The 25,488-nt window shown below is 44.8% G+C and overlaps 7 protein-coding genes across 9 annotated transcripts; 1 reads left to right on the plus strand and 6 right to left on the minus strand.

Annotated features, from left to right (window-relative positions):
• Positions 1–2,861: 2,861 nt before the first annotated feature.
• On the minus strand, positions 2,862–7,427 carry LOC6614568 (coiled-coil domain-containing protein 170). The gene is made up of 5 exons (XM_032714002.1): positions 6,929–7,427; positions 5,418–5,543; positions 4,517–5,341; positions 3,587–4,456; positions 2,862–3,527 (listed from the first exon to the last, which is right to left on the minus strand). The coding sequence occupies exons 1-5, from the start codon at positions 7,082–7,084 to the stop codon at positions 2,946–2,948; spliced, it is 2,559 nt and encodes an 852-aa protein (XP_032569893.1). The 5' UTR covers positions 7,085–7,427; the 3' UTR covers positions 2,862–2,945.
• Positions 7,426–9,186, minus strand: LOC6614570. Its single transcript, XM_032714007.1, has 4 exons — positions 8,437–9,186; positions 8,217–8,377; positions 7,768–8,159; positions 7,426–7,653 (listed from the first exon to the last, which is right to left on the minus strand). The coding sequence occupies exons 1-4, from the start codon at positions 9,090–9,092 to the stop codon at positions 7,645–7,647; spliced, it is 1,218 nt and encodes a 405-aa protein (XP_032569898.1). The 5' UTR covers positions 9,093–9,186; the 3' UTR covers positions 7,426–7,644.
• A 76-nt stretch (positions 9,187–9,262) lies between these two features.
• LOC116800213 lies at positions 9,263–11,081 on the minus strand. Of its 2 annotated transcripts, XM_032714005.1 has the most exons (4): positions 10,258–11,081; positions 10,025–10,188; positions 9,597–9,973; positions 9,263–9,538 (listed from the first exon to the last, which is right to left on the minus strand). In XM_032714005.1, the coding sequence occupies exons 1-4, from the start codon at positions 10,947–10,949 to the stop codon at positions 9,347–9,349; spliced, it is 1,425 nt and encodes a 474-aa protein (XP_032569896.1). In that variant the 5' UTR covers positions 10,950–11,081; the 3' UTR covers positions 9,263–9,346. The 2 variants fall into 2 exon arrangements, with proteins under 2 accessions (XP_032569896.1, XP_032569897.1); XM_032714006.1 differs by lacking the exon at positions 9,263–9,538 and having other exon boundaries at positions 9,875–9,968.
• A 96-nt stretch (positions 11,082–11,177) lies between these two features.
• LOC6614571 lies at positions 11,178–13,324 on the minus strand. Of its 2 annotated transcripts, none has more exons than XM_002038963.2 (5): positions 13,235–13,324; positions 12,248–13,161; positions 12,020–12,183; positions 11,577–11,968; positions 11,178–11,519 (listed from the first exon to the last, which is right to left on the minus strand). In XM_002038963.2, exons 2-5 carry the CDS (start codon positions 12,949–12,951, stop codon positions 11,259–11,261), a joined length of 1,521 nt encoding a protein of 506 aa, XP_002038999.2. In that variant the 5' UTR covers positions 12,952–13,161; positions 13,235–13,324; the 3' UTR covers positions 11,178–11,258. The 2 variants fall into 2 exon arrangements, with proteins under 2 accessions (XP_002038999.2, XP_032569895.1); XM_032714004.1 differs by having other exon boundaries at positions 12,248–13,184; positions 13,235–13,303.
• LOC6614572 (hydroxylysine kinase) lies at positions 13,290–19,321 on the plus strand. The gene is made up of 4 exons (XM_002038964.2): positions 13,290–13,483; positions 14,860–15,182; positions 18,284–18,408; positions 18,464–19,321. Exons 2-4 carry the CDS (start codon positions 14,875–14,877, stop codon positions 19,282–19,284), a joined length of 1,254 nt encoding a protein of 417 aa, XP_002039000.1. The 5' UTR covers positions 13,290–13,483; positions 14,860–14,874; the 3' UTR covers positions 19,285–19,321.
• On the minus strand, positions 15,627–17,977 carry LOC6614573 (exonuclease 1). Its single transcript, XM_002038965.2, has 2 exons — positions 17,174–17,977; positions 15,627–17,118 (listed from the first exon to the last, which is right to left on the minus strand). Exons 1-2 carry the CDS (start codon positions 17,975–17,977, stop codon positions 15,724–15,726), a joined length of 2,199 nt encoding a protein of 732 aa, XP_002039001.1. The 3' UTR covers positions 15,627–15,723.
• Positions 19,322–19,736: 415 nt separating the features above from the next.
• On the minus strand, positions 19,737–24,828 carry LOC6614574 (protein male-specific lethal-1). Its single transcript, XM_002038966.2, has 2 exons — positions 23,212–24,828; positions 19,737–23,151 (listed from the first exon to the last, which is right to left on the minus strand). The coding sequence occupies exons 1-2, from the start codon at positions 24,451–24,453 to the stop codon at positions 21,265–21,267; spliced, it is 3,129 nt and encodes a 1,042-aa protein (XP_002039002.1). The 5' UTR covers positions 24,454–24,828; the 3' UTR covers positions 19,737–21,264.
• Positions 24,829–25,488: the final 660 nt, after the last annotated feature.

The following is a 25,488-nucleotide window of genomic DNA, read 5'->3' on the forward strand; positions in this document are numbered from 1 at the left end:
AGAGGTTTCAGCTCCATTTCTTCACTTTCCTCGTCGCCATTCTTTATGGCAGCTTTTCAACGCGTGTTCTGTATTTGTAAACAATTTGGAGTGACACCAAAGGCACTTGTGACCTTCCCAGTCCGCCTTTTATTCAACCCATCCAGCTTTTGTGGCGAGCACACGTGTATTTATTTTGGACTCTGCACCACACGCATCATGTTTGGCTTTGTGGACTTAAACTTGTCCGCATTTCCATAGTTTGTGTCCTAGTTTTTGCTTGGCAACGCATTTCAATTGCCACTTTCCTGAGGGGCAGCAAATCCCGAAAGCCAACCCCCTTTTGGAGAAAAATACGCATAAAGTGCCAATTTAATTTGAATTGCATACGATTTTAATCCATATTTCTCATCAATTTTTAACTATTTTTATTTGCTATTGATTTGACTGAATTGGATTCGCAATATTCAGGCTTTACCGAAGGGGCTTTGTGCTATGAAAATTTAGACAAGGCTTAAATATACAAACTATTCTATTGTTTTGTATTTGAGCTAACAAAACGAATCTAAATACCTCACTTCCATTTACATAATTTAGTCCCTGACTGACGGGCAATTTGTTAAGAACGCAGAGTGTTAAATCAAATCCTCAACGATATTAATTATGGGCTAGGCCAACTCCTTCCTCTTTTTCCGATTTGCAGTCTGGCTTCTCTTGCGGCTTATGCCACACCTGAGTGACTGCGACTCTAATGGCCGCATCTCCTCCACCGTGGAACTCCTCCTGCTCCAACTCGGCCTCCTCCTCCTCGATGCGAAAGATCAAAAGTCGCCAGGAGACACGGAGCGGGGATGCAGAGGCAGCAGATCAAAGAGTTAAACCTGTTAGAGAAGAAGAAGGAACTCAATTGCAAAACGAAACGATATGCACTCCCCGCTGTTAGCAACTCATACTCCTGGCTCATGTGGCAAGATCGGGCGGCAGAAAATAAGCGGCAGGGGCCACAGGCACACACATGGGGCAGCAACCAGCACCACCCGCTCGACCCCTCATAAACATGTTTTCTGGATATGTTTGTCTTCTGTTCACTCTAAAAAATTTAATAGAACAGTGTAACTAATACTGGAAAAATTAAGTAAGTTAGATAATCAGAAGTTAGAGTAATGCAGAAGTTTATTTTTTCTATGAAAAATTAAAGATATATTATGAATAATGGAGGCAACTTTGTTGGAATGTCAAGTATTATTTACATTGACTCAAAAGTAAGCTATTTGTTTTATAAATTCTAAATGTATAAATACTTAAGTTTGTTTTATACATTCATATATATATATATATATATGCAACTGATAGGCATTTTCTGAGAGTGTTTATGTTCTTTGTGCCGCCGAGATTCCTCTCCCTGGCCGACGGAACTGGGGGCAGTCAAGCGAGCCGATCTCGTCGGCCAAGTTCATTGCTCTGGGTGTCGTCTGTGGCAAGTCTGTGCCGCAAATGACGAGGATGGGGCGGATGGGGCATTAGTTACCACTCACGTGTGTTGTGTAATTTCGAACATGCAAAAATATGCATCTTGATTGGCGTTGACGACTCTTCAGTGGGATTGCCATGCACACAGATCCACATTAAAAGCGTTTACTGAACTTTTGATTAATTGCACATTCCCAGGCGCCGGGCACCGTTTGCCTTGCATATGAACTTGGTCCGGAAAACGGGTTGCATGTGCTGCAGTCAATTTTTGATTTATTTGACAGGCTACCGAGATGCGGCAGGCGGTACAATGCGTTTGCCACTTTTCCCATTTGCATAATTCCGCCGATGGTCCAGGTCGGTGGAACTGGTGGTAATAATGGCCAGGGGAGTCAATCAACCAGGTCTGAATTGGTCGGGCTACTCATGTCCACCAGGTGAGCGACCGACCAAAAGTGTCATATCTGCAACAATGTTGTTTTTTTAGTCCTCGACCATTTGTATAATGTTTATTAAGTAACAATCTGTTTGAAATAAAGCATATATTATTTTTTTATATTAATCATTTTTATATATTAATCATTTTCAACTGTTGCTTCATTAAAACTTATCCGCCTGGCGGCTACTCTGAGAACTACTCGCAAGCAGCGCTCTTTCGGCTAATTTCGGAAACTTTAAACTATACATGTAGATAGTGCTGACACTTTTTCTACACAAAATATACAAAGACAGTTAAAGGTTCGCAGAAGAATGTAATGTGGCACTATTATTTACACTAAGTATCAATTTCAAAGGCGAGTTTTTTCTCAGGTACTTTAATGTAACTTCCATCAGTTGGCCTTCTATTGCGTTAGAATGAAGTTCATATATTTCATTGTTGCTTTAATTTTAGTGGCCTATGTGGAGTCCATCGTTTTTGTGAAGATACTGCACAGTGATAGTAATGCCTTCAGAAAACTTTGTATGTATGTAAGAATAATAAAATCTCGTTAAAATGCCTTGGTAGAGTACCCCGGCCAGTGTTACCCCATCCATGTTCGAGTGGGTAAAAAGAAGCAATACGATGTTTTTGCCCTTCAACCTGGCGAGGAAGTCAGTGATCCAAACACTTGCGGCGTGCAGGTTTGCATGAACGCCGAAGGACTTACTCATGTGTACTAGTAAGATCGATCCAATTTGGAATGGTATACCCTAATGCATATGATATCCAAGCTATTTTCCAGCTGTCCTCGCACTTTGCCGAGCAGTGGCTGCCAGGACGACAAGGCCATGGACTTGTTGCTAAAATTTCCGGAATGCTGTTGGACTTGTGCCTCCAGTAGGGACTGCGATGAAGACCAGTCCTTTCCTTCCTATCCTTATCCTCCCGACATACATAATGATCAACCAGAATAATCAATCATGCCACAAAAAAGTTACATTTTCCGAAATGTAGAAACCATATTTTATTCTGAGTTATTTTGAAAAAATACAAATGCAAGAAAAAGCTTAATACTCTAGCAGTATTTGCTCTTGAAGTCATAGTCATCCTCCGATCCGGTGGCCAGTAGCTCCTCCTTGCAGCCATGGTGCAGTCGATGCACATCCGTGTCGAAGCACTCATCGTGGAGTCGTTTGTCCCGGCTTTTACTTCGCTGCCGCCTGGAATGGGATGAGTGACCGTGTCCGTGTCCATGTCCGTGGTGATTGTGCACGTGGCTGCTGGAACCATGATGATGCTCAGACGGTGGTGGGTGATGGCTGCTGCCTGAATGGAGTGTCGCCTTATGGTGGAAGGAAGTTGGCGGAGGACTGAGCTCCCTTGGCGGGCGACAGTGGCTGGATGGTGGTATGGGATCATCAAACCGAGGACATGGATGATCTCCAACTGGCGAAGCTGTTTCATAGCGTTTCGAAAGCATCGTGAACTCCTGATGTGCGGAGCACAGGGCCTGCAGACGATGCAGAAGATCCGTTTCCGGCAGGTCGCGAAGATGCAGTGTCCTGGCAACCGACGTGCGGAAGGATTGCAAATGCGAAAGGCGCTGATTGGCATCCGAGAGTTGGGAGCTCAAGCGGCTGACATCATCGCGCATTGACTGAAATTTGGAGAAGTATTGAGTTTTTAATTTTATACATAAGCTAAACTTTTAATTACATTTATTAGCGCCTCATCGCGGCATCTGCGATTCTGATTGGATTCACAGGAGGATTTGAGGCGCTCCTTCAGGGCATTAAGTTGGGATAGCAGGCGCGTCTTCTCGTCCTCCAGATCGCATATCTGTGTGGACAGCTCATCGATCTTTCGAGCCCTCTCCAACGAGGTGATCTTGTACTCCACAGCCTCGGCTAGCTGGGCCTTGACCTCTGCTATTTGTGATCGGGCATCGGCCAGCTGGGCACTCAACTTGTCCACCTGCTTGACCGCCTTCTTGGCACGGCAAACGGCCTCATCCCGTTCACCCTGCAACATGCACTTCCCCCGCGCACCGTCCTCTATGATGGCCAGCTTGCGACGCAGTAGCTCCAGGTGGAGATCGCGTCGCTGCACTTGCTCCCTGAGAACTCGAACACGTCGCTGCAGGTTGTAGACACTGCTGCTTTCCTTGAGGGGAATGTCATGACAGGATCTCTCGCGGCGAAGTTTCCCATGACCATGTCCGTGATCACAGCAACCCTTATCCGGGCTGTGATGATGATGATGATGGGATGCCTCGTGGTCGCAGTGAGCGGCGAGTCTTTCGGCTCTCTCAAGCAAGTTCTCCGCCATTAGATTGGTATCAGTTCCAAGAGCCGGAGGGGCAGAGCACTCGCCCCAGTTCATCGCGAGGGCCAGTCGCTGCAGGAACTCCGATAGACCCATGTGATCCTTTCGAAGAGTATGGATCTCGGCATGGCACTTCTCCAAGCGCTCAGTTAGCTCACATTTCTGAGCCTCGCCAGAACGGAGGCGACATTCGGTCGTCTGTTGGGTCTCCTTGAGCTTCTCATGCTCCGAGTTCAGCTGATCTCGCAGAGAGTGCATTTGCTAGGGGATATACAAATTGGTTTATTGTCTGTTAAATTATGATTTAATAAGTTCTATTACCGCATGCATGGACTGGTTCTCCGCCAGAGTCTCTCTCAGCTTGTCCTTGATGAGCGTTTCGCACGGTTCGGGAACATTCAAGAGATTGCTCAATCCCCGCAAGAACTGCAGACGATCGCCCTGAGTCCGGTCCAGGTTGTTTTGCAAGCGATGGCATCGCGACTCAAAGCCGCGCAGTTCTTCCTTGAGCTTCTCGCCGTTGATTTCCGATTCGGTCAAGCGATCCCTTTGGATCTGAAGATCCCTTTCGTATTGGCGACAGCGTCCTTCCAGCTCGTGGTTGTGATTGCCAGCTCCATCGAGTTGAGCCGTGAGGCGCTGCTTCTCAATGTTGGCCAGTGACTTCAAGTTGAGCAGTTCATTTTCGCAGGAGCTCAGCGTGTCGCAGGTGGAACTGACCTTGGCCTTCGTCCTTTGCAGCTCCACCATCACCTCTTCGGCCCGCGAGATGATACACTCGGGTGTGGCATGGGAATTCTGGTTGCCATCGCACACATCCATTCCCAAAGTGATGCTAAGGCGTCGCAGGAGATCGTGCAGCTGAGCCTTGACCTGCTCTTTTTGCGATTCCTCGCTGGCCATATGCGTTTCCAGATGCTGTACCTTGCAGATTAGCTCCTTGTTGCGCTCGTCGGAGCTACGCTTCTCCCGCTGCAACGTCTGAATGGTGGAATCACATCGGGCCTGGACAGCCTGCTCCCTGCTCTCCGAGTTCTGCAGACGACTCTGGAGGGATCCGATGAGGGCAGTCTGCCGAGCAGCCTGGGCTCGCAGATTCTCGATATCCGCATCTTTGCTGCACAAGGCGGTGCGCGCTTCAGCAAGCTAGGATAAGTGTAAATATATGTATGTATATCCTTTGCATTACTTGTTTCCATAATAAATTGATTCTTTTATTTACCTCCCCCGTAAGTCGCTCCTTTTTGTAGGACAACGCAGCCAGTTCACTGCGCAGGGTGGTGGTCAAGTCGAGTCCATGATGATGTTCTGTCACAGTGATTCCCGGATTGCTGCAGGATGTGTCCAGCTGGATAATCGCATTAAAGTTTGGAGAACACACAATAATATTTGATATGCGGAGTTATTAAATAATTACATATAAATTTATATAATTTCCTATTTAAGAAAACCTTTCCACAAAAATCTGTACTTTCTGGATTGGCTCTATTAAAACTATGTACCATTTTCACATTTTCTTGTTATTAAAGTTATATTTATACAATTTAAGATAAAATGGTTTTGGACCATTCAGACTTCCAATTGTACTTTTAATTATAATGTGTAATTTTTAACTTTTCTGGCATTAACATAGTCCCAATGCCCACCAAGTGATGATGATGCGGAGACAATCCACCAGTGTGTCCCATGTGATGGTGATGCAGATGATTTTCACTGGGCATATTTAGAGCCACGTATATTTAGAGCACTCCAAGAACCAAGTCAACTGTTCCCAGTAAAAGCCGTCGAAGAACTGAACTTTGGTTCGGGAAAAACTACTTTCGGAAGCCTAACAACCTCCACCTAACAACTGGGGGGAGTCCGATGCATGGCACCGAGGAATTTACCCCAACATAACATCACACAATGCTCAAATTTATGCTCCAAGTGAAAACGAGCTCAATGGCAGGAGCAAGGGGCTTTGGTTGAGGAGCAGCCGTGTGGAGCTAGAAAGGTGTAGCCACGATTACACTTACACATGGGGGAAACTTTGCAGTTTGTTTGGATTATTTGGGTCATTCACATGGCGCCAAGTGGCGAAGTATCAAATGCAATATCCACAACGGACTCACGCACGCGAGTGCGGACGCCACAGGCCAGGTGGATGGATATACGATGGAAATTTTCAACTTGGCCGGAAACGGAAAATGAGGTGTGCAACTTTTGGCCAATTGTCTGCAATTTAGGAAGGAGCAACGGCAAGACAATTGGGAACTCAAATGTGTTGAACATTCGATAAGCTTGGCCGGGTTAATTATGAAGCCAATTCGGGTTGCCACTTTAATGAAATTGAAATGGGCGAAGGGAAATGCTTCAAACAGTTTAGATTGTATGAACATCTACAGATATTTTATTGAACTTGATTTTAGATCTTTAAGTTACATGGGATTGAACTTTAGGCTTTCACAAGTCCTCAGATCAGTAAATTAGATAGCATGGCTCCATTTTATCCTATTGTGTGTATATGAATAGCTTTACAATCATTCATATATTTTGATTATGCACCCCCATCCACATGGCTTCATCATTAGTTCCCCTAACAACCGCATACATTTGAAACATAAAAAACAGCGAACCAAAGTCGTTATTCAATTGCGAATTCACATAAATCTATCTTGATATGATGTCTACACGCTTTTATGGCAATTTGGCGCACGATTTTGGCAAGATAGCTCAGCGACACAAACTACTCACCTGGCAAAATGAAATAGCTGGTTGTGGCAAAGGTGACATTGTGGTCATCCGTGCGGGAATCGATTTCGGGTCCTGATCAGCACCGAACAAGACCTCGAACACCTGCCAGTCCTCGGGAGTGTTGCCATTGGTCGTGGGTCGCGGATTAGTTGGCATTCCAATGGATTTTATCCGGGTGAACTCGATCCGCCTCCGACTGGCGTTGGAAAAATTCTACTCTCTGTTTTCTAAGCGTAAATAATACACCCGACCCGACCAGGCAACAAGAAGAGGCAAAGTTATGAGGCAACTTTCAGGTTGCCACGGCGCATAAAATAACTATGCATGAGGCGATACTACACTAGATCCCCCATTTGGGTGGAGGGTGTGCTTCCTGGTGGGTAACTACGGTGACTAAAGTGCACATAATTCGATTTTCTAAACTGCAATCGCTGTAAAGGGGTAGAGGGGCAGCTACCCCGCAGCCGTTTGCCAAAAATAATGAATATGGTAAATGTTTGCCCTAACTTGGCACCCACTCCCCGGCCGATGGAATACCCCCCTCAATGGCCTGATCCTTTGGCAGTGACTTTGAAGGCAACAACCCTTTGGGGTTAAGTTCATGCATTTCGGGATTTTGATTATTTTGTTTGGGTTGCCAACATAAATAATAGTTGTCGAATTTTGATGAGCTCCAGCATTTCGCCTGCTTCTTTATGGATTTCTGGCTTCCTGGCTTATACATGCTGAAATTAAACAAATTGTATTAATTTTCAATTTCATATCATCTATAGGATTGACTAATTTGTAAAGGCTTGTCTATCTATTTAATCTTTTAAAATAAAATGAATTAAGCCCACCTGTTTTTGCTGACGAGCGTTTTGCGTTCCCATCAGCTTGTTGATCTCGGCTATTTTTTGATGGTACATTTCCTCCTGTTCCATGCAGAACTTGTGATCGTCCTTGACCTTCTGCAGTGCGAGCCTGGCTATCGTGCACTGCACCTCGGCGTTTTCCAGATCACGCTCCAGCTTGGCCTCCCACTCCCTTTTGCGTATCTTGAGCTTCTCCACTTCCCAGGAGTATATCATCTCCGAGCTGCGCTGCACCGTCATGTCCTGTTTCAGCTTGGTTTCCAGTTCCATCAACTCCTTTCTCAGCAGATCCTCCCGCTTACTGTTAAGCATTAGTCGCTGATCCATACAGCTGTTTACCCACTTGATGTGGTAACGCATCTGTATCGGATCAGTCACTAAGAAAATGTACAAAAAATGTATCTTTTGGTATATGTTAAAAATTAATAACTCACAACTACTGCCTTCGAAGGGGTCTGCGAGTGCAGTTTGATGGATATCCAGACTAGATAAGCTGGATTCCATTGCCAGACTACTGTTGCTCATTCCCTCCTTAATCCGGGAATTGTCCTTGAGGGCCTCAAACCATGCACCAACCGTGTTGTACTTGCAATCTCTATGAATATAGAGGTTTCAAATATAGAAAGTTCTTCTTGAACCAAATAAGGCCAATACCGTATGAGTTTAATGCTATTTTCGCAAAGGTCGTCATCCCTTTGAAAGTCCTCACGCATTTCGTGTAGAATTTGTTCGATCTCATTCAGATCAGTGCGGAACTTTACGCAGTCGAGATCCTCGGCGGTCCGTTCGCGATGGATCACGTCCAGGTACAACTGGTTATGTTCCAGTCGTGCCAGGAAGTGATCCAACGGCCACTTGAATAGATTGTAGGGAATCTCGTCGATCTTACCGGGCCAAGGACTCGAAAAGAGACGCAGTTGCTTCAGCAGGCGAACGGATAGGAACTCTATGGCCGCCTTCTGGCATTTGATATTCAACTCGGTCATCATGGACGATCGCAATTTAATGCTTTCTATGGCCTCCTTTACGGTCTTCCTTCCGCTCTCCCTCTTCCGCATCCTGGTCATCTGCCGCACCACCATAGCCTCTGCTCCATTTTCGACCACCCGATCCACGGTCTCCACAGGATAATCAACCACGGATTTGCCCCGAATGGACGATGCGGCCAACAACGAACTCACCCGGCGTTCGTGATCCTCGATGATTGTGCTAAGGAATTTATCGCGGCATTGGGAGGGATCGAGCTGATCCGGCAAAGGGAACTGAATCGCAAAAGGATCCGATTCTTTTTCGTCTATTAACACATCCATTATAATTTCTTGGGCTTTTATTTAGCTTTTCCCCACTTAAATGTTTTTTTTTTGTATAAATGTCAGGTTTTCAATAAAAAGAAACACAACTGCTGTGTGATTTCAAAGTTTTAACACTGTTAATTTAATTAGTTAGATAGGAATTAGTTTTATTAAGAAAGAAGTCGTTCTAACTTTAAAAAAAATGTTTAATGTAATCTTTGGTAAATTGCAAACACATAGGTAAATTCAAGGAGGCCAAATCGGAGAGTCTTCTATTGCATTTTGGAATTTCGGGACTTCCTTTCAGACCTTCTCTCAGAAAGCCTTTCAGATTTTCGTGCTATCTTATTTTCGGAAATCCTCGCGGACTTCCTCTCTGACTTTCTCTCGGACTTCCTTTCGGACTTTCTCTCGGAATTTCGAACCGACTTCCTGGACAATCGGCTTCGGGTGGAAACAAATATCTAAGCATATGTCATATTATGGTAGTCAAAAACACGGAATCACTTCATATTGACTTACCCCCTGTTCCTGAGCTATTAAAGCCTGCACTTCTTCGATTCGCTGGAGGTACATGTCCTTCTGTTCTTTGTAGAACTTAATATCATCCTTGACCTTTTGCAATGCAAGCCTTGATACGGTGCACGTGACCTCGGCGTTCTCCAAATCGGTATCAAGCCGCTCCTGCCACACTCTGACGCTTTCCCTAAGCTTTCCCACCTCTAGCGAGTATATGAGCTCGGAGGAATTACGTACCTTTTCATCCTGCAGTGCTTGTACCTCCAGGTCATTTAGTTCCTTTCTCATCTTCTCCTCCCTTCCGTTTATCCGGTAGAGACGCTGATCCGTACAGCTTCTAATCCAGTTGATTTGGTACCGCATTTCAATCGGATCCTGAGCTGCGGACGGAGGTTAGTCTTCCAGATATGCCTCATAGTAAACCCACTCACCTGACTCGTCTTCGAAGGCTCCCATTGCCGATGAGTGACGCATTACTATGTTAAAGGCGCTACTTTGAGCAAAAAGCCTTGCGGTTAAAGAACTGGATCTAATGCTCTCAAGATTTTCTTTAAGAGTACTGACCCAAGGTGCGTTAATGTTGTATTGGGCACTTCTGCAATTTAATGATATCAGATAGTGAGTACTCTTTATAAACAGGCGAAATCATATGTATCATCCTTACCTTAACAACTCCATGCTCCCCTGACATAGATCCCTATCGTTGCGATAGTCTTCTCTGATCTCGTGTATAAGAAGTTCGATCTGACCTAGGTCCTTGCAGAACTTGAGACAGTCAAGATCCTCCGCACTTCTCTCCCGATTGATGACGTCTAGATAGACCTGCTTGATGGACAAGCGCATCAGGAAGTCGTCCATCGACCAGCTAAACAGGTTGTAAGGGATATCCCCAGTGTCTCCAGGCCAGGGACTCGAAAAGAGGCGCAACTGCTTTAGCAGGCGAACCGACAGGAACTCGATGGCCGCCTTCTGGCATTTCAGGTTCAGGTCATTCATCATGGTACACCGGAGCTTAATGTTCTCCAAGATCTCTTCCTTCGTCTTCCGCAGACTTAATCTTTTGCGCTGACTCACCAACTGTCGCACCACCATAGCCTCTGCCCCCTTTTCGGGCCCCTGATCCGTGAGATCCTGTGATGACCTGAATTCCGAAGCGGCCCGGAATGTTGATCTGGGCCGCAGGGAACTGGCCCGAAGTTCGTGCTCCCGAATGAATGTGCCAATGAATTCATCGCGGCATTGGGACGGATCGAGTTGCTCCGGCAATGGAAATTTAATCTCATATGGATCGGACTCAAACGTGGTTTCTACCTTCTTCTTACTTTCATCAGAATTTTTTCTCTTTTTGGAAACCATTTTTTTTTTTATTTTTTTGTTTTTTTTTTTTGTGTTTTATTCTGTTGAGTGTTGTGTTTGAATGTGTCACATTTTCTGTAAAATCAATACAGCTACTGTATACTTTGAATACTTTATATAAAATTCTACTTTGCTAGAATCAATAGAGTCTTCAACGATCTTCAGCAGAAGTATTTATCAATAAGTTCGTAGCTGGTTTTCAATTCTGCATTAATAAGAAGGATGAGCTCAAGCTTAAGAAGTATTTTATTGAAACCGTTGGTAAATTGTAAACATATATAAGTAGAATGGGCCGAAATAAAGGATATGCTATTCAGCTTTAGAATTTGTGGATTTTCTTTGAGATTTTTCCGCCAACATTGTTTGGGATTTTCTTTCAGCTTTTACGTCAGACTTTCTTTCCGTCTTCATATCAGGCTTTATATCAGACTTGACTTCAGACTTCATTTCAGACTTCTTTTCAGACTTCTTTTCAGACTTCCTTTTAGACTTCTTTTGAAAGTTCTTTGTAGCTTTTGGTACAGATTTCCTTAAGGACCCCCTCGACATTCGTTTTAAGGCGGCTAATTCCTAGTGACATTTCATATAATGATGACTCCAAAATTCGATTTCTCCGCCAAGACTTACCCTTTCTTCGCGAATCATCCTTTCCTGATCTATGAGAGCTTGCACTTCTTCGATTCGGTGGAGATACATGTCCTTCTGTTCCATGTAAAACTTTAGGTCGTCCTTAACCTTTTGCAGTGCAAGCCTTGATACGGTGCACATGACGTCGGCGTGTTCCAAATCGGTATCAAGTCGGTCCTGCCAATTTCTGATGCTTTCCCTAAGCTTTCCCACCTCCAACTCATACATGAGTCCGGAGGAATACTGCACCTTTTCATCCTGCACTGCTTGTACCTCCAGGTCATGTAGTTCTTTTTTTATCTCCACATTTCTTCCATTCATCCGGGTCAGACGCTGATCCGTACAGCTTCTAAACCAGTTGATTTGATATCGCGTTTCAATCGGGTTCATCGCTGCGGAAGAAGATGAGTTTTCCAAATATGGCACATAGTAACCTCACTCACCTGATTTCGTTTCGAACACTATCATTGCCGATGAGTTACGACGCAACGACGTCAAGGAGCCACTTTGCTCATTGAGCATAGCGACTGACGCACTGGACGCCAGATTTTGGATGTTAGCATTAAGGCTCTTTACCCAAGGGGCATTTATGTGGTATTGTGCATTTCTGCAATGGAACACAAATGTCAATGTCGCACTACGTAACTACACAGCTATCGAAATACTCTTACTTTAACAAACGAAGGCTGTTTTCGCAGAGGTCTACGTCGTCTCGAAAATCTCTTCTCATCTCTTGTATAAGGTGTTCGATTTCGCTAAGATCCTTGCAGAACTTTACGCAATCAAGATCCTTGACACTTCGCTCCCGATGGAGGACATCAAGGTACATCTGCTTCACGTCCAGTCGGAATAAGAAGTCATCCAACGACCAGCTAAACAGGTTGTTTGGGGTCTCCTCCAGTTCGCCTGGCCAGGGCATCGAGAAGAGCCGCAACTGTCTGAGCAGACGAACCGATAGGAACTCGATGGCCGCCTTTTGGATTTGGCGAATGAGATCTGCTATTATGGTGGACCTCAATCTTATGCTGGCTATAACTTCCTCCATTGTTCTCCTAACGGACGTTCTCTGGCGCTTTTTGGCCATCTGCAGCACCACCATAGCCTCGGCTTCCTTTACATCTGAGTCTTGTAGCTCCACTGGCCGCTTGACTGTCGAAGCGTCACGCATTGTAGATCTGACCACTAGTGAGGCCACTCGGGACTCGTGCTCCCTTATCAGATCCTTAAGAAACTCATCTCGGCACATTGATGGATCTTCTTGCTCCGGCAAGGGAAAAGGAATTTCCCAAGGGTCAAATTGCTCTCCTTCCAGACTCTCCAGGTTAACCACGCCAGGTACCACGTCTTTCAAATGCTTTGTCTTTTTATGGGTCATTTTTTGAGTTTTTTTGTTTATTTTTGTTTTATGTTTTCTATTCTGAAGTATTTTTTGTGAGTATCATTTCTAGGGAGTAATATTAAAAGGTGCTCACATACATATATGATGGTGAAAGCTGAATACAACGCATTGAATGCCACACCACCGAGTTAATAACTTATATGTATAACATTCAAATTCCCCGCCATCTAGTGTTGGCAAACGCAGCTGCGAAGCGAACAAATAAACAGCTGATTAGACAGTGGATAGAAGCAGCAGCTTCATTCGCATGTCGGCGTACCTGCACATTGCTTTGAATTTTTGAATGTGTTCGTTTATTCCTTTTTCTCATTGTTTTTCGAGTGTTGTTTATTGTTTTAATCAAAGTTAGTTGCTCCGCTTGTCAGTTTACATAAGCAATCGCACAGGTGGGACTGAATCTAATCGACTGTCCTCTGACCGGCCAGTTTCCATCCGCAGCGCTCAGAGTTACTAAGTTTAGTTGACCACTTTTCCGATTCGGAGACACAGGTGCATTTTCCGTGACCAGGTAAATAAGCTTGTCTTAGTCTCTTGTTTGTGTATTCGGCGGCTTGTTTATGTGCTTGATTAGCAGTCAGCTGTGCATATTTGCGTCTCTCACATGCACACTATATTTGGCTTTTAATTACCCCCAGCTGCGCGTGTGTGTGTGTGCCAGAGTGGGAGCTTGTGGCCGTGTGTGTGAGCCCAGAAATCGTAGTTACGTACATCACTGCGTATAAGCAATAAACAGTAATTGAGTCAAGGTCAGCAATTGACACTTGATTGACAAACTTCGATAGCTACTCGCTTATGTACATTTAAATTCAATTATTATCGCCTCTCTCCGCCCAAATATTTACACATATTCCACCTGCCCTGCTTATCATCGATCGGTTCGGGTTTGAAAACCTTTCCACTGACGTTTGAATTTATGACCTGAAAAAGGTATTTGCTCTTCCCTCTTTCTGTCCATATTAGTGCCTCTAATCCCTGCGACCTGTTCGGTTTATGCGCCATATAATTGATGTGGTTTCCACTGGAGCGTTAACCAAAGCCGATCACGACTGACAGTTTGCTTTGCTGCGGTTGGGCAACCACTGTCCCTGTCCCCTGATAAGCACCGAAAAGAGTCGAAAATAAGGCTCGTCCACTGCACCATGGAGCTCACAATCAAAATGCAAACAGAGCCGGCTTTAAGCAATAGAGCAAATAGCCAAGTTAACACTGCAAGTGGCAACAGAAGCTCACACACTCACCCACTTGGAACAAAACTCACGGGACTGAATCTTACGTAGGTACAGTCGAAACTCGCTAATCAAATACCGGCGAAGTATAAAGGCGACCCTCGCAAAAAAACACCCACTCAACAGAATTATTTCACTCAAACCTTAAATTTCCAACATAATTAACCAAAACGTTATATTTGAAATGAAAAAAGCATGTTTAATGCTTAAACTGACTAGCCTTTAAACACAATTTGTGATTAATTAGCTCTAAATTGGCTACAGTTAAAAGATCACCATAAGAATCTCAGAAAAAATAACTACAAATCATTGTAAAGGCTTTAAAATGAAAAGCTAGTAAAGGTGCTATATAAAAACTAAAACTTTACTTTAAAAACTTTGATCTTTAAAAATCGACCTTATTGTAAATTGTGTTTAACTTAAGATTGTGGATTATATAGACGACGCTTGACTGTAGTTGAACGCACACAAACTGGCGAAAAAGATATGGAGAAGACGTCGACGAACTCGTTTCAATTGAGACGCAAACTGAAACACAATTCATTTCGCTGGAGAACGCGCAACCGAAAACATTTTCCACCTCTGCTCTTATTCGTCTTCTAATTGATATTTGTTTACTCACGGTTTCTTGGCCTTTGGTCTTTTGCGTCTCCGATAGAGCCCCAAAAATAAAATGGAGCAGTGGAACAATGTGGAGCTGACGAACATGTCCAAAAAGTCGTATACCCTGAATCATGCCTACGATGCCGCCGAGAAGTTGAACAAGGAAAACACGGCAAAGTCCTCGAATGGCAATGGCACCAGTGCCGATGAATCAGCAGCTGCAGATGGCGATCTCCTCAAGCCCGGATCGGATGTGCGCCCAAAAGTGGAGCCCGAGGACGTGGAGAGCCTGCTGCGACGCCTCTACGGGATCACGATAAGCGAGGTTAAGGAAATCGTCGCCTACGACGATCGCAACTTCTTTGTCAAGGAGGATAGGTAAGCAAAGCGATGGCGGTATCTCGCTGACACCCTTTCCCAATCCAGCACCACATCCGGAGGTTTATCTCGTGTCAGGGAGTTCAGCGTAAGCATCTCATACAGCTGCAGTCAGAAAATTAGCACAGGCAATTTCAGACATCATAATATATCATTTAGATCAGGATTAGTCTTCGAGATAGTAAACACAATAATTCGTTGCATGGAATAATTCTTCTTTTAAAGCATCAACAACATATTTTCTGTGCTTTGACATGACTGCAATTTTAGCTGCTGTTCGTAGCACGACTGTGCAACACGAAAACAAATGATAATAAGCCGGAGAAATGCGGCGGGGTGTAGCATCTATTTATACCCAGTTTAATTAAAGTTGTTAATCGCGGCAGTTGAGTGTGACGCAGTCGACAGTCACCTTGCCAGCATCGCAATTGCTATCTTGATGGATTCATGGTTTTCAGCACTGATGTAGTCAGTTCAGGTCTTCATTTTAATAAATTAGATTAATCTACAGAACAATAAGCTTACAGTCTAGAAGAGCAATCTATTTGAGGACAGGTTTCGTCTGGAAGCCAAACATGCTGAGCTTGGTTTGATTCTGGCTCACGGCACCCAGTTTTCCATTCGTCCTTGATTTAGGAGTGCCCTTCTTGGCAGTGGAGGGTTTACTCAGCCCCACTCTTCGTTTGCTGGTTGGCAAAGAGTTCTGGCGTTGCAGGCTGGAGGATGAGGTAGATGATGCTCTTTGATCTGAGCTACAGCTGTCGTCCGATAGCAGAACGATGGCATCATTGTTGTTCCTGTCGGATTCCTGAGTGGGTTCCGAAGAGTTTTCCAAAAGTAAATCCAGTGACTTAATGCGAATAGTTGTGGAATTGGTATTGCCTTCAGTTGGTATTTGGGGTTGATAATTGTTGTGATCTTCTTGGGATTCTAAAGGCGAAGGAACACACTTATCTTGTGATTCCAAAAGAGAAGAGGCTGTGGTATCTGTATCTGTTTCACCGTCACTCATTTGTGAGCTAAAACGTTGTCTTATTGGGTTCTTCCCTGGAATGTCTTTCCATTCGAGTCTTAGTTTCTTATGGCCTGAGTGAGAGCCCAGCTTCTGCTCGTCCATATCGTCATTTTCCGTGTCTTTTGAGTGCTCCCTTTGAAGCCTTGTCTGTTCATCCTGCGAGGCGAAGAAGCGACTTCGCACCTGAACTTGTTCCTTGGCGAATATGCTTCTTTTAAGAGAATCAACCTTCTTTACATCAGCTTCTCCACCCATCGGACTTGCCTTCTTCGGGCTGAGCAAACGCAGCAAAGAGGCATTCTCACAAACCACCGGGGATCGCTGATTAGCTTCTTCTCCAGTCCTTTCCTTGGCAAATGGATTGTGCCGACTTTTGTGCACCGGCGACGGAGGAGGTGTACGTTCTTGATCTAGAGAATCTTCCCTGCTCGGACTTCTCCTCCTTTTGGCTTTAAAACTGTACATGTTAAACAACTGGGCCTCCGTTTGTTTAGCCTGTTCCAGTCGCTGATTAGCCTCGATTTCCTCGTTTACAGTTTTGCTCACGAAATCCACTTTTTTGAAGAACAAGGCACACGGATTTTCTTTCTTCGGCGTGTGAGTGTTTTCGTTTTGAAAATTCGTTTGCCAAATACTTTTGTGCTTGGATCGTTTCACGTTCTTCGGCGTTGGCCATGCCTTTTCCGGTGTCCAAGAGTCCAGTCGCTTCATAGAGAAGGGGTTCAAGTTGCCTAGGGCCAAGTGCAAAGCCTGCACGCTATCCTCCAGCAAGGTGCCAGCATTGCTGCAGTAGCGCTCATCAGTTTCATAATCTTCCAGGGCACACAACCGCTGCATGCGACGCTCTAGCGGGTTGTAGATAAACATGTGCCTGAAGGTGGCCTCCGCTTTCATGAAATTTTCAATATAATCGTCATCTACCTGGATTAAAAGATTATTAGTCTTACAATTCAGACCCAACTGCAAGATAACTTACCTCAAGATTTCGCATATTGAGGTAACTTGGAATCTTTTTTAATGCTATTCGCATGTCTTCCTGTTCCGTTTTTAGTATAAATTTGCATGCCTTGGCCAATCCGATGCCAGGCAGTGAGTCCAGGTAATCACAGCCGGATAGGATGCACATGCGGCGGAACTTGTCAAAGTGGTACTTCTCCTCCGTGCAGCCCATGGCCAGGTGAAGTTTTTCCGCCTCCACCAGCAGGCCGCTGCCATTGAGGTCCAGCTTGAATATGATGTTCTTGGCGCCAAAAAGCGTTAAGTCCGAGTCTTCGGTGATGATGTACTGGGCCACATCTGCTCTATTCAGCCAGGCCATTTGGGCATCGGCCTCGTAGGGCGCCACAATGCAGTCAACATTCCGGCTCCGGCATTCCCGGATCAACCGCAACGCCATGTCGTGGGTGACATCCACGCAGCGTCGCATATGGGATCGCGCCTCTTCGATGCGACCTAATCGGAGGAGTTCCGCCGCCCGCTCTTTGCTCTGCTTCCTGGAGTCCCTTCTCCGTTTTTCGGTCAACGCCTTGGCCGGCAAGTGCTGCCCATCGAAGACCAGAATGGGCTTGATGTCGTAGGACAGCAGCATATTCACATACTTCAGGCAGTACTGAATATACACATCCGTATCCTCGCCGCGGGCCAACTTCTCCGCACAGCCGAAGACTCCCTTGTGTAGCCAGCAATATGTGTCCACGGCCACTGTGCTGCCGCGAATGTCTTTTAGATGCAGCTGCGAGGAGGCCTTGCCCACGAAGGGAATTAGGCCGGTAATGCCCATGGTTAGGACCAACAATAATAACACATATAAAAACGAAATAAACAATTAATAAAATTGCGGATCTTAGCGCCAAAATTGCCAATGCATCAGTGTGACCAAAGCGCGATGCTATAAAAAAAATTCGAATTGCCATTCACATGGGACGCATATGTTTATCGTTATCCAACACTTGGATTTTAAAAATAATTCAATATTTCTAACAGATATTTTTTTGTATTTTTATGAATGTGGCGCTTTGTTATGCCTCATTTATTATTTACTTCTCAAGATAAGTAATTTCTTATTGAATACATTTCCGTATTGCAGTAATGTTAAGAACCCCCTCATTGTGACCCACTGTCCACAAGGATACGTCCTGAAAATCCTCAACTCACTGGACTCTAAGAAAGAGGACTTCGTGGATGCCCAAAACCAGATGCTGCTTTACTTGGGTAAGAATTGCTAGCCAAATCATCAGCAAATTGAAAATGCAATCTTATTAACTAGGAAAACACAGTGTGAAGTGCCCACGACCAGTAGCCAATGCAACAGGAAAGTATTACTCCGTGGAACGGCTGAATGGGAACTCGAATGTGGTGCGACTGCTAGAATTTATACCGGGAGAGATCTTCCACCAGGTGCCGGTGACGAAGCACCTGCTCTACCGCAGCGGCGAATACTTGGCCAGATTGGATCGGGCGCTCAAGAACTTCAACCACCAGGCATATGAAACCCACAAGACCTTGTGGATGCTTCAGAGTGTTCCGGAGCTGAGGCAATTCCTGTACGTGGTGAAGGATCAGGAGCTGCGGCTTATCTGCGACGAGGTGATCGATGCCTTCGAAGCCAAGGTTCTGAGCCAACTGCCCTCTATGGAGCACCAGATCATCCATGGGGACTTCAACGAACAGAATATAGTGGTGGAGCAGGTGCCCAATCAAACTGAATATACCATTAAGGGAGTTATTGATTTCGGTGATACAAGCAAATCGCCACTGATCTTCGAAATTGGTATTGCCCTCACTTATATGATCCTGCAGGCCAATGATTTGGCCAATGGTGGCATATTTCTGTCCGGTTATACCAGTCTGAACCCCATTGAGAACTCCGAGCTGGCCCTTCTCAAGTACTGTGTGGCTGCCCGATTGGTTCAGAGCCTGGTAATGGGACTCTACACCCACACGCTGCATCCCACAAATGAGTACCTGCTGGTGACCCAGGAAAAGGGATGGAAGCTCCTCCAGAAGCTGTGGCGCGAGAGCTTGGGCGATATTGATGAGCTGTGGGCAAGCACTGGACACCAGTACTTGACGCAGAGCAATAAATAATATAAAATTCCGAGGGGCTTTTCCGATTTTAAAGGTATTTTAACTGATTTTCAATCCAGGTGTTGTGGTTGTTGAAGATTTCGTATGTTATGTTTTCCATTAGCTGACGAGAGTCAGATAAAATTGTCACAGCCAATATATAGTGTATAATTAAGCATTGTGTAAGATGTTAAATACATGTGCAATTAGCCCCTAAACAATTTGATATTGAGAGGATCGAAAACGAAAAGACATCTGAGGAAACCAGAATCAATCGATACCAGGTCCTTGGAAAATCAAATGAGGCCTGTTAAATAAACCCATTGTCAATTATTAGAATTTCATTTACATATCACCTGTGCACAATAAGTTGCAAGTCCAAGTATTGATTGCATTTCGTTGCGTTACAATTTACTTTATCCTGTATATTATTATCGTTATCTTTACAATAAAACTTGTTAAACAAATACAAATACATTGTATGTAGTACATTTATTCTTACAGTAGGTGAGTTTGTTTAGGGCTCTACAATGGTGGCAATTAATTTCGAATTGATTTTCAGTTGAAGCTTCAGTAAATTGAACTAATTAACGCTAATTACATTGAATGGTGTAAAATGGGTGTTGAACGAAGTTCCTCCACCCTCCGCTCACCCGCTCCTCCGTCTCCTGGACAATGTACATGGTATCGTATTCACTTTGTTACATTATAATTATCTCTATGCGTTTGGGTACGTGCCTACTTAACGCTATATTACAAATAACCGACTTAACACCTACCGAAATGTACAAAAATAAGACGCCACTCGAAAGCGAGCTGGGGATTTGATATCTCCGGACGTTGGCAGGCTCCTTATCATTGCGACAGAAAGTCAAATAGAAGAAGTGTTAAACGAAACAATATTTTGCCAAAAATGCATGGTGCCCATAAGGCCAAACGGGTTTGCAGCTTGGGAATCAGTTTTATATTTATTCTTTAAATCTTGTTTGCATCTTAACGGTCTTTCTTGTTCGATACAACATAAAACGAGTTTAAGGAAGTTAATATAATAAAACAATAGGTCGTCCAATGTATAATTTGATTACTCTAAGCAGACAACAACTCGCACTCAATTTTTACACAATCAAATTTAAAAAAAAAAAGAAAATAGAGATATACCTGAGTAACTCTTTGCAACACACACGTTGTCTGCATTCGAGAATCGACAGATATAACACAGTATAAATGTAGACAAAAAAAAGGTTTTAAGGGCTAGGAAAAAAAATATTTAAAAATATAAGTCTACGAATTTCATTGTTTTTCTCCAAAAAAATGCCCAATATAACTTATGTGTATATCTTTCGCGTTCTTATCACTTTAGTGCGGGCGATTTTTAAGGTGATAAAGCTGAGATGAGTTATCGAATCTAACTAAGCGACTGGTTTGGATTACAGCTGAGGTGGACTAAGTAATTTACGTAGATTGGAAACAAGCAGGAGTGAAACTCTTCAATTGCAAGACGTTAACTAAAACTTATAATTTCCAGACCAGGCGACGAACATTTAGATTCATTTACATCTAATATCAGATCGAATTATTTATATTTCAAGGAAATAAATATAACAATTTAATAGAAAAAAGTTTGAATAGGACAGCTCAATTTACTTGCCTTTTATGACCTCTCATCGCATAAGAAACGACAAAACTTTGACATAAATTTATAGATTCTATAACAAAGAATTTCTAATGTCCCAGAATTCAGCGTTCCGTTCATTTTATTACACAAATAAAGACGGACAGTTGAGGAACCATATATACAATAAACATCGTCTGCTCTGGATTATTTGACTTCCAGACGATCTGTGGGAATCGCTACTGTTAACTCTGGTGCTTTCACTTTACGCTTAAGAAATAATTAATGATTGAAAACTGAAAATCATTAGTATGGTAGACGCAACGACTTCCCCCCAACCGACAGTCTTCAGCTTAGCTCCAGTAGCAGATCCCCCAGGCGTTGCCTGGCTAACGATTCTTCTGGCGCTTGCGTCGCTTGGGAAATACGTAGGAGGAGTGGTTTTCTTGATGCCTCGCCTCGGCAGCAGTGGTGGGTATCTTTTTGCTTGCCAACGTTGCCACCGGCTCAGCCAGTGCCTTGGACCTGGCTATGGAGGTTGGCGCTTCGACTGCATCCACCCAAGGCACACCGAAATCATCCCGCGCCTCCATGTTGACCACGTTTTCGCCGAATGCCTGAACTGTCACCTCGTTGACGAATTGGATGGCCTCTATGTCCTCGGGCAGCGGGTAGAAAGTGGAGGCGCGCAGCGGATCCAGCGCAACCAACACCTCGTCTTGGTTCCGTCGCATCCTAAGCTGTTCAAGCCGTATCTGCTCCTTCATATAACGTGCATCCCGACACTTTCGATCGACCTCATCCTTCACATATTTCTGGTGCCGGCGCTCGAAGGTCGCATCGCTCAGTGGTTCTGTGTCAATTTTATCCGAACTGGGTGGCACTGGGACATCCCGCCACTTGGGTATCTCCAGACTAGGGTTATCCGCCAGCAGCTCGTCGGCCTCCTCCAGGAAGAACTCGTTGTCACAGTGGAACTCCTGATCCTCCCACGTTCTCGTGCTGTACGGAAACGTGGCAGTGCGGAATCTGGACTGCAGTTTTCCCGATCTCGCCGTTGCCTTGCTGTACGTATGGGGTGAACAGTTGTTTAGCGTTTTTCTGATAGTCGAAGTGGTGCTGCTAACACTGCTATTAGATTGAGGTGTCAGAGGAGTTGCTATTTGTTCAGCTGCCTTGGATTTCGATTTGGCCGCAGATATTTCCTGGTCCATTGAGGATGTAACCGCATGCTGTGGCGTTGAGCCAGGCGTTGGTGTCGTTGACGGCGTGGGCGCTGGGGTTATTGTTGTTGAGGATACTGGTGCACTGGGTGGTGGATATATTAGATTTGTGGCGACTCTCTCTCTGATTTTCTTGAGCGTAACCTGTGACTGATGGCTCTGGCTTAGAAGCTCCTTTTTTAAATGTTCCGCCAGTTTTCTTTTAACTGTTTCCACATCATCTATTTCATGATCTAGGCTCTGAGACGTTTCCGACGTGGTCTTTTTATCATTGACCAACATACTTTTAATGGTTTTCGTCTCGGGCGCCGAAACTGGATCTACGTTCTTCTGTTTTCGAATATCAGACGGGGCGGAGGAGCCGGTTCTCATTTCAGGATGCATTTCATACTGCCTGATCTTAACCTGCAAACGCTGCGTTTTTACAGGTTCCGTTTGCGTCTTGGTGGACTGATGGTTGGCTAATATTTTTTGAGCGGGAGCATCTTTTATGTCAGCGGTGTTTGCCTTGGGCAACGTACATTCTCGAGAGGATGTTTTCGTAACAGAAGCTACCTTTGGGGCTACCGCATTCGTAAGGTGCTTAGGTGCATCCTCCGGCTGCTTTTTCAGAGTTTCTTTCTGTTCCTTACGAACATCCTCTTGTTGTTCCACGCGAACATGCCCATCCTGCCTCTGTTCCTCTTTGGGCTGGTCCTTCGGTTTTAGGTCCGACTTTGGAACTTCCAACTTATTCTTTATTGCTTTATGATCAACGGTGGCATCTTCCTGATGCGTCTGCTGCTTAGGTACTTCTGGGGGCTCGGGGACTGATTCATGTTCCTTATCCTTTTTTTTTAGACCCACCCAGCTCAGGATAATCGGCGCTTCTATTGCGTCCCCTGCTTCCATTGGCTCAGGCTTTAGTTGCAACATCTTTTCAGTTATCCAATTCTGGTTTCCCTTCATCCTTATATCTGCCTGTGTCGAAGACTTCTGCTGGTGATTGGGAGTTGAATGTGCCGAAGGCGCACAGGTCTTCTCCTCCGTCGGGTCCAATTCCAAAAAGTAATTCTGAAAGAGTAGAGGATTGCTTGACATATTCTTTTGATTAAAAAATAACATTAAACATACCTGATTCTGCCAGAGCTCTTCCTCAGTTCTGGCGTTTACTTTCGCATCGTTATCCATCCACTGATAATCATCCTCTTCACTGTCATCATCTTTATCACTATTCTCCTCATCTTCGTCATCCTCGTCATCGTCCTCTTCGATATGGCCGTTGGCATCCACGGACTGTCCATGCTCCTCCATATCAACCAGCTCTTCGGTGACCACTTCCATTTCAATTGATTCCAAAGCATCATGAAAGATATCGCCTCCAACGACTTCCTCGGTGTGCACTTCTTGCATTTGCAGATGATCTTCCTCGGCGACCAGCTGGTCCTCTTCCTGCGATAGTTGCTCCTTATGTGCCTCCATCTCGTGCTCCTCTGCCGCTTCCGTTTGGTCGTGGATGTGGTGCTCGAAATCCTGATTCATGCGCTGGAGAATAAAAGTGCTCACCTTTTTGCCGTTGAATTCACCGCGGCCTTTGCTCTCTGAGCGTTTGCTGGCTGGTTGATTCGTTTCCGCTCCAGCGTGCTGGTACACAGCCGGAGACTCCTCCATGTTGATACCCCTGGGAAAAGCATTAGCGAGTTGAGGCTGCGCATCTATCGTTTGTGTGCCCTGTTCCCGCTCCCGAAACACAGTTTGCGTCTCAGCATGGCAACGTATCAACTTCTGCTGCGGGGCAGCAGGTGGCAGTGAGGGATCATCGTCGTCGTCGTCATTGTCGTTCCTTCGCTGGTTCTTTCGCCGCAGCTGTTTGGATAGATCCTCGTTGGCGGCCTCCAGCTGGGCAACGGCCTGCTTTAATTCCATATTCTGCGCCATCACCACGCTCATCTTAGCGCTTTGGTCGTCCAGCTCCTTGTCCTTGGCCGCAATGCTGTCCGTCTGCTCCTGCATCAGCTTCAAGTGCAACACAATCATGCGCTTCAGGTTGTTGTTCTCCACGATGAGGGTGACCATATCGGCTCCGGCACCCACAGTTCCGCCGGAGGAAGGAGGGGCCATGGCTCCGCCACCATGCTCACCTAGAGGAGCAGGCGGCGGAGGCAAAGGCTTTCGGTAGTTGTTATTACCCCCGCCATGTCCTCCACGATCATAGCCATATTGCTGGCGTACATAGCTCTTCCCGGGATGCTGATGCAGATGCTGCGTCTGATTGGGGTGGCCGTGCAGATGCCTTTGGTGGCCACGAGACGGGTTGTGGTGATAGGGCGAGTAGTTGGTCCGCTGTTTGAGCGGCCACTTGAATCGCTTGTCCATGGCGGTCGAATTAAATCCCGTGCCGTTGGTCCTACGATCTCATAATTCTCCAAATGTTTTTGTTTTGTTTTGGTTTTGTTTGCGTCGCTTGGGGTGCACACAATCTTCTTCAGCTGATACGCCGTACAGTGCGTAGAATCCCGATTACAATTCCCACCACACTTAATTTTCCTTGCTCGCCCTAGCAAAAGAACCGCTCTTTTCTTGGCCAGAATCTAATGGATTTATCGTTTTAACCGTGACGTTCTTATCGCACGTGGTGACCGCATTTAGACATCGGTTTTTCGGTTCGTGTTTGAACGTTCTTTCACCGCTTTTTCCACAATTGTCCGCAGAATGTAAACTCGCCCCGAAAATGCTCTTAAAAGTATGGCGTTTTGCTGGCGTTGCCACTTTGTGGCGAACCGCAGAGTTGATTTGGGGCATAGAGATGGTAGTTTGCCGCGATGGAAGGTTGAGCACGACAAGCACGAAGTGAAAATATTTTGCACGAAACTGTACTTGAGTTGCACATAACAGCTGAATAAATGTATTTTAACGCAACTTTACTACTTTCAATTAAAAAAATTCATTTCATTAAGCTTCCTCAAAACAATAGCAACCATGGCCATGGAATGTAATAATTAAATTTAATTTTTATGTGCTATGAGTAATTTGAGTAAATAGAAGAAAAAGAAGCTAGCTAATAATGTTTTTATTTTACAACATTGCCAACTCCTCTTATAAGTAAATTAATAAATTTAATTAAATATTTCAATAGAAATTATAAGAGTTCCGATCAAATGACCAATAAATTGAACAACTACAATCTATGGATGAATTACCTTCGTTGTATAATGGTATAAATAAAATATTATAACAAAAATTCGTGACTTTATCGCCTAGTGACTGCAAAACGTGTCACGCTGCCATCTCTTATGTCTGTTGCCACCAATGCAAAAGCCGGGTTGGCTGTAAAAACGACTTTTAGTGCCACAAACTAATGAAAATATGTCTAAGCAAATCAAAATAGCCTTCGGGAAAGCTCAAATAGTT

This window comes from Drosophila sechellia, chromosome 2L, assembly GCF_004382195.2.
Source record: "Drosophila sechellia strain sech25 chromosome 2L, ASM438219v1, whole genome shotgun sequence".
In the NCBI taxonomy this organism is placed as follows: Eukaryota; Metazoa; Arthropoda; class Insecta; order Diptera; family Drosophilidae; genus Drosophila; species Drosophila sechellia.

Coding starts and splice junctions, on each gene's coding strand:
- LOC6614568 (XM_032714002.1), bottom strand. CDS start 7,084: ATGCCAACTAATCCGCGACCCACGACCAATGGCAACACTCCCGAGGAC. Junction 5,342..5,417: donor AGGAGCGACTTACGGGGGAG/GTAAATAAAAGA, acceptor CACTTATCCTAG/CTTGCTGAAGCGCGCACCGC. Junction 3,528..3,586: donor GCGATGAGGCGCTAATAAAT/GTAATTAAAAGT, acceptor TCCAAATTTCAG/TCAATGCGCGATGATGTCAG.
- LOC6614570 (XM_032714007.1), bottom strand. CDS start 9,092: ATGGATGTGTTAATAGACGAAAAAGAATCGGATCCTTTTGCGATTCAG. Junction 8,378..8,436: donor AATAGCATTAAACTCATACG/GTATTGGCCTTA, acceptor CTATATTCATAG/AGATTGCAAGTACAACACGG. Junction 8,160..8,216: donor CCCCTTCGAAGGCAGTAGTT/GTGAGTTATTAA, acceptor ACATTTTCTTAG/TGACTGATCCGATACAGATG.
- LOC116800213 (XM_032714005.1), bottom strand. CDS start 10,949: ATGGTTTCCAAAAAGAGAAAAAATTCTGATGAAAGTAAGAAGAAGGTA. Junction 10,189..10,257: donor GGGAGCATGGAGTTGTTAAG/GTAAGGATGATA, acceptor ATTAAATTGCAG/AAGTGCCCAATACAACATTA. Junction 9,539..9,596: donor TAATAGCTCAGGAACAGGGG/GTAAGTCAATAT, acceptor ACATATGCTTAG/ATATTTGTTTCCACCCGAAG.
- LOC6614571 (XM_002038963.2), bottom strand. CDS start 12,951: ATGACCCATAAAAAGACAAAGCATTTGAAAGACGTGGTACCTGGCGTG. Junction 11,969..12,019: donor AGTGTTCGAAACGAAATCAG/GTGAGTGAGGTT, acceptor CTTCTTCCGCAG/CGATGAACCCGATTGAAACG. Junction 11,520..11,576: donor GGATGATTCGCGAAGAAAGG/GTAAGTCTTGGC, acceptor AAATGTCACTAG/GAATTAGCCGCCTTAAAACG.
- LOC6614572 (XM_002038964.2), top strand. CDS start 14,875: ATGGAGCAGTGGAACAATGTGGAGCTGACGAACATGTCCAAAAAGTCG. Junction 15,183..18,283: donor TTCTTTGTCAAGGAGGATAG/GTAAGCAAAGCG, acceptor TCCGTATTGCAG/TAATGTTAAGAACCCCCTCA. Junction 18,409..18,463: donor CCAGATGCTGCTTTACTTGG/GTAAGAATTGCT, acceptor CTTATTAACTAG/GAAAACACAGTGTGAAGTGC.
- LOC6614573 (XM_002038965.2), bottom strand. CDS start 17,977: ATGGGCATTACCGGCCTAATTCCCTTCGTGGGCAAGGCCTCCTCGCAG. Junction 17,119..17,173: donor TCAATATGCGAAATCTTGAG/GTAAGTTATCTT, acceptor CTTTTAATCCAG/GTAGATGACGATTATATTGA.
- LOC6614574 (XM_002038966.2), bottom strand. CDS start 24,453: ATGGACAAGCGATTCAAGTGGCCGCTCAAACAGCGGACCAACTACTCG. Junction 23,152..23,211: donor AAGAGCTCTGGCAGAATCAG/GTATGTTTAATG, acceptor CTACTCTTTCAG/AATTACTTTTTGGAATTGGA.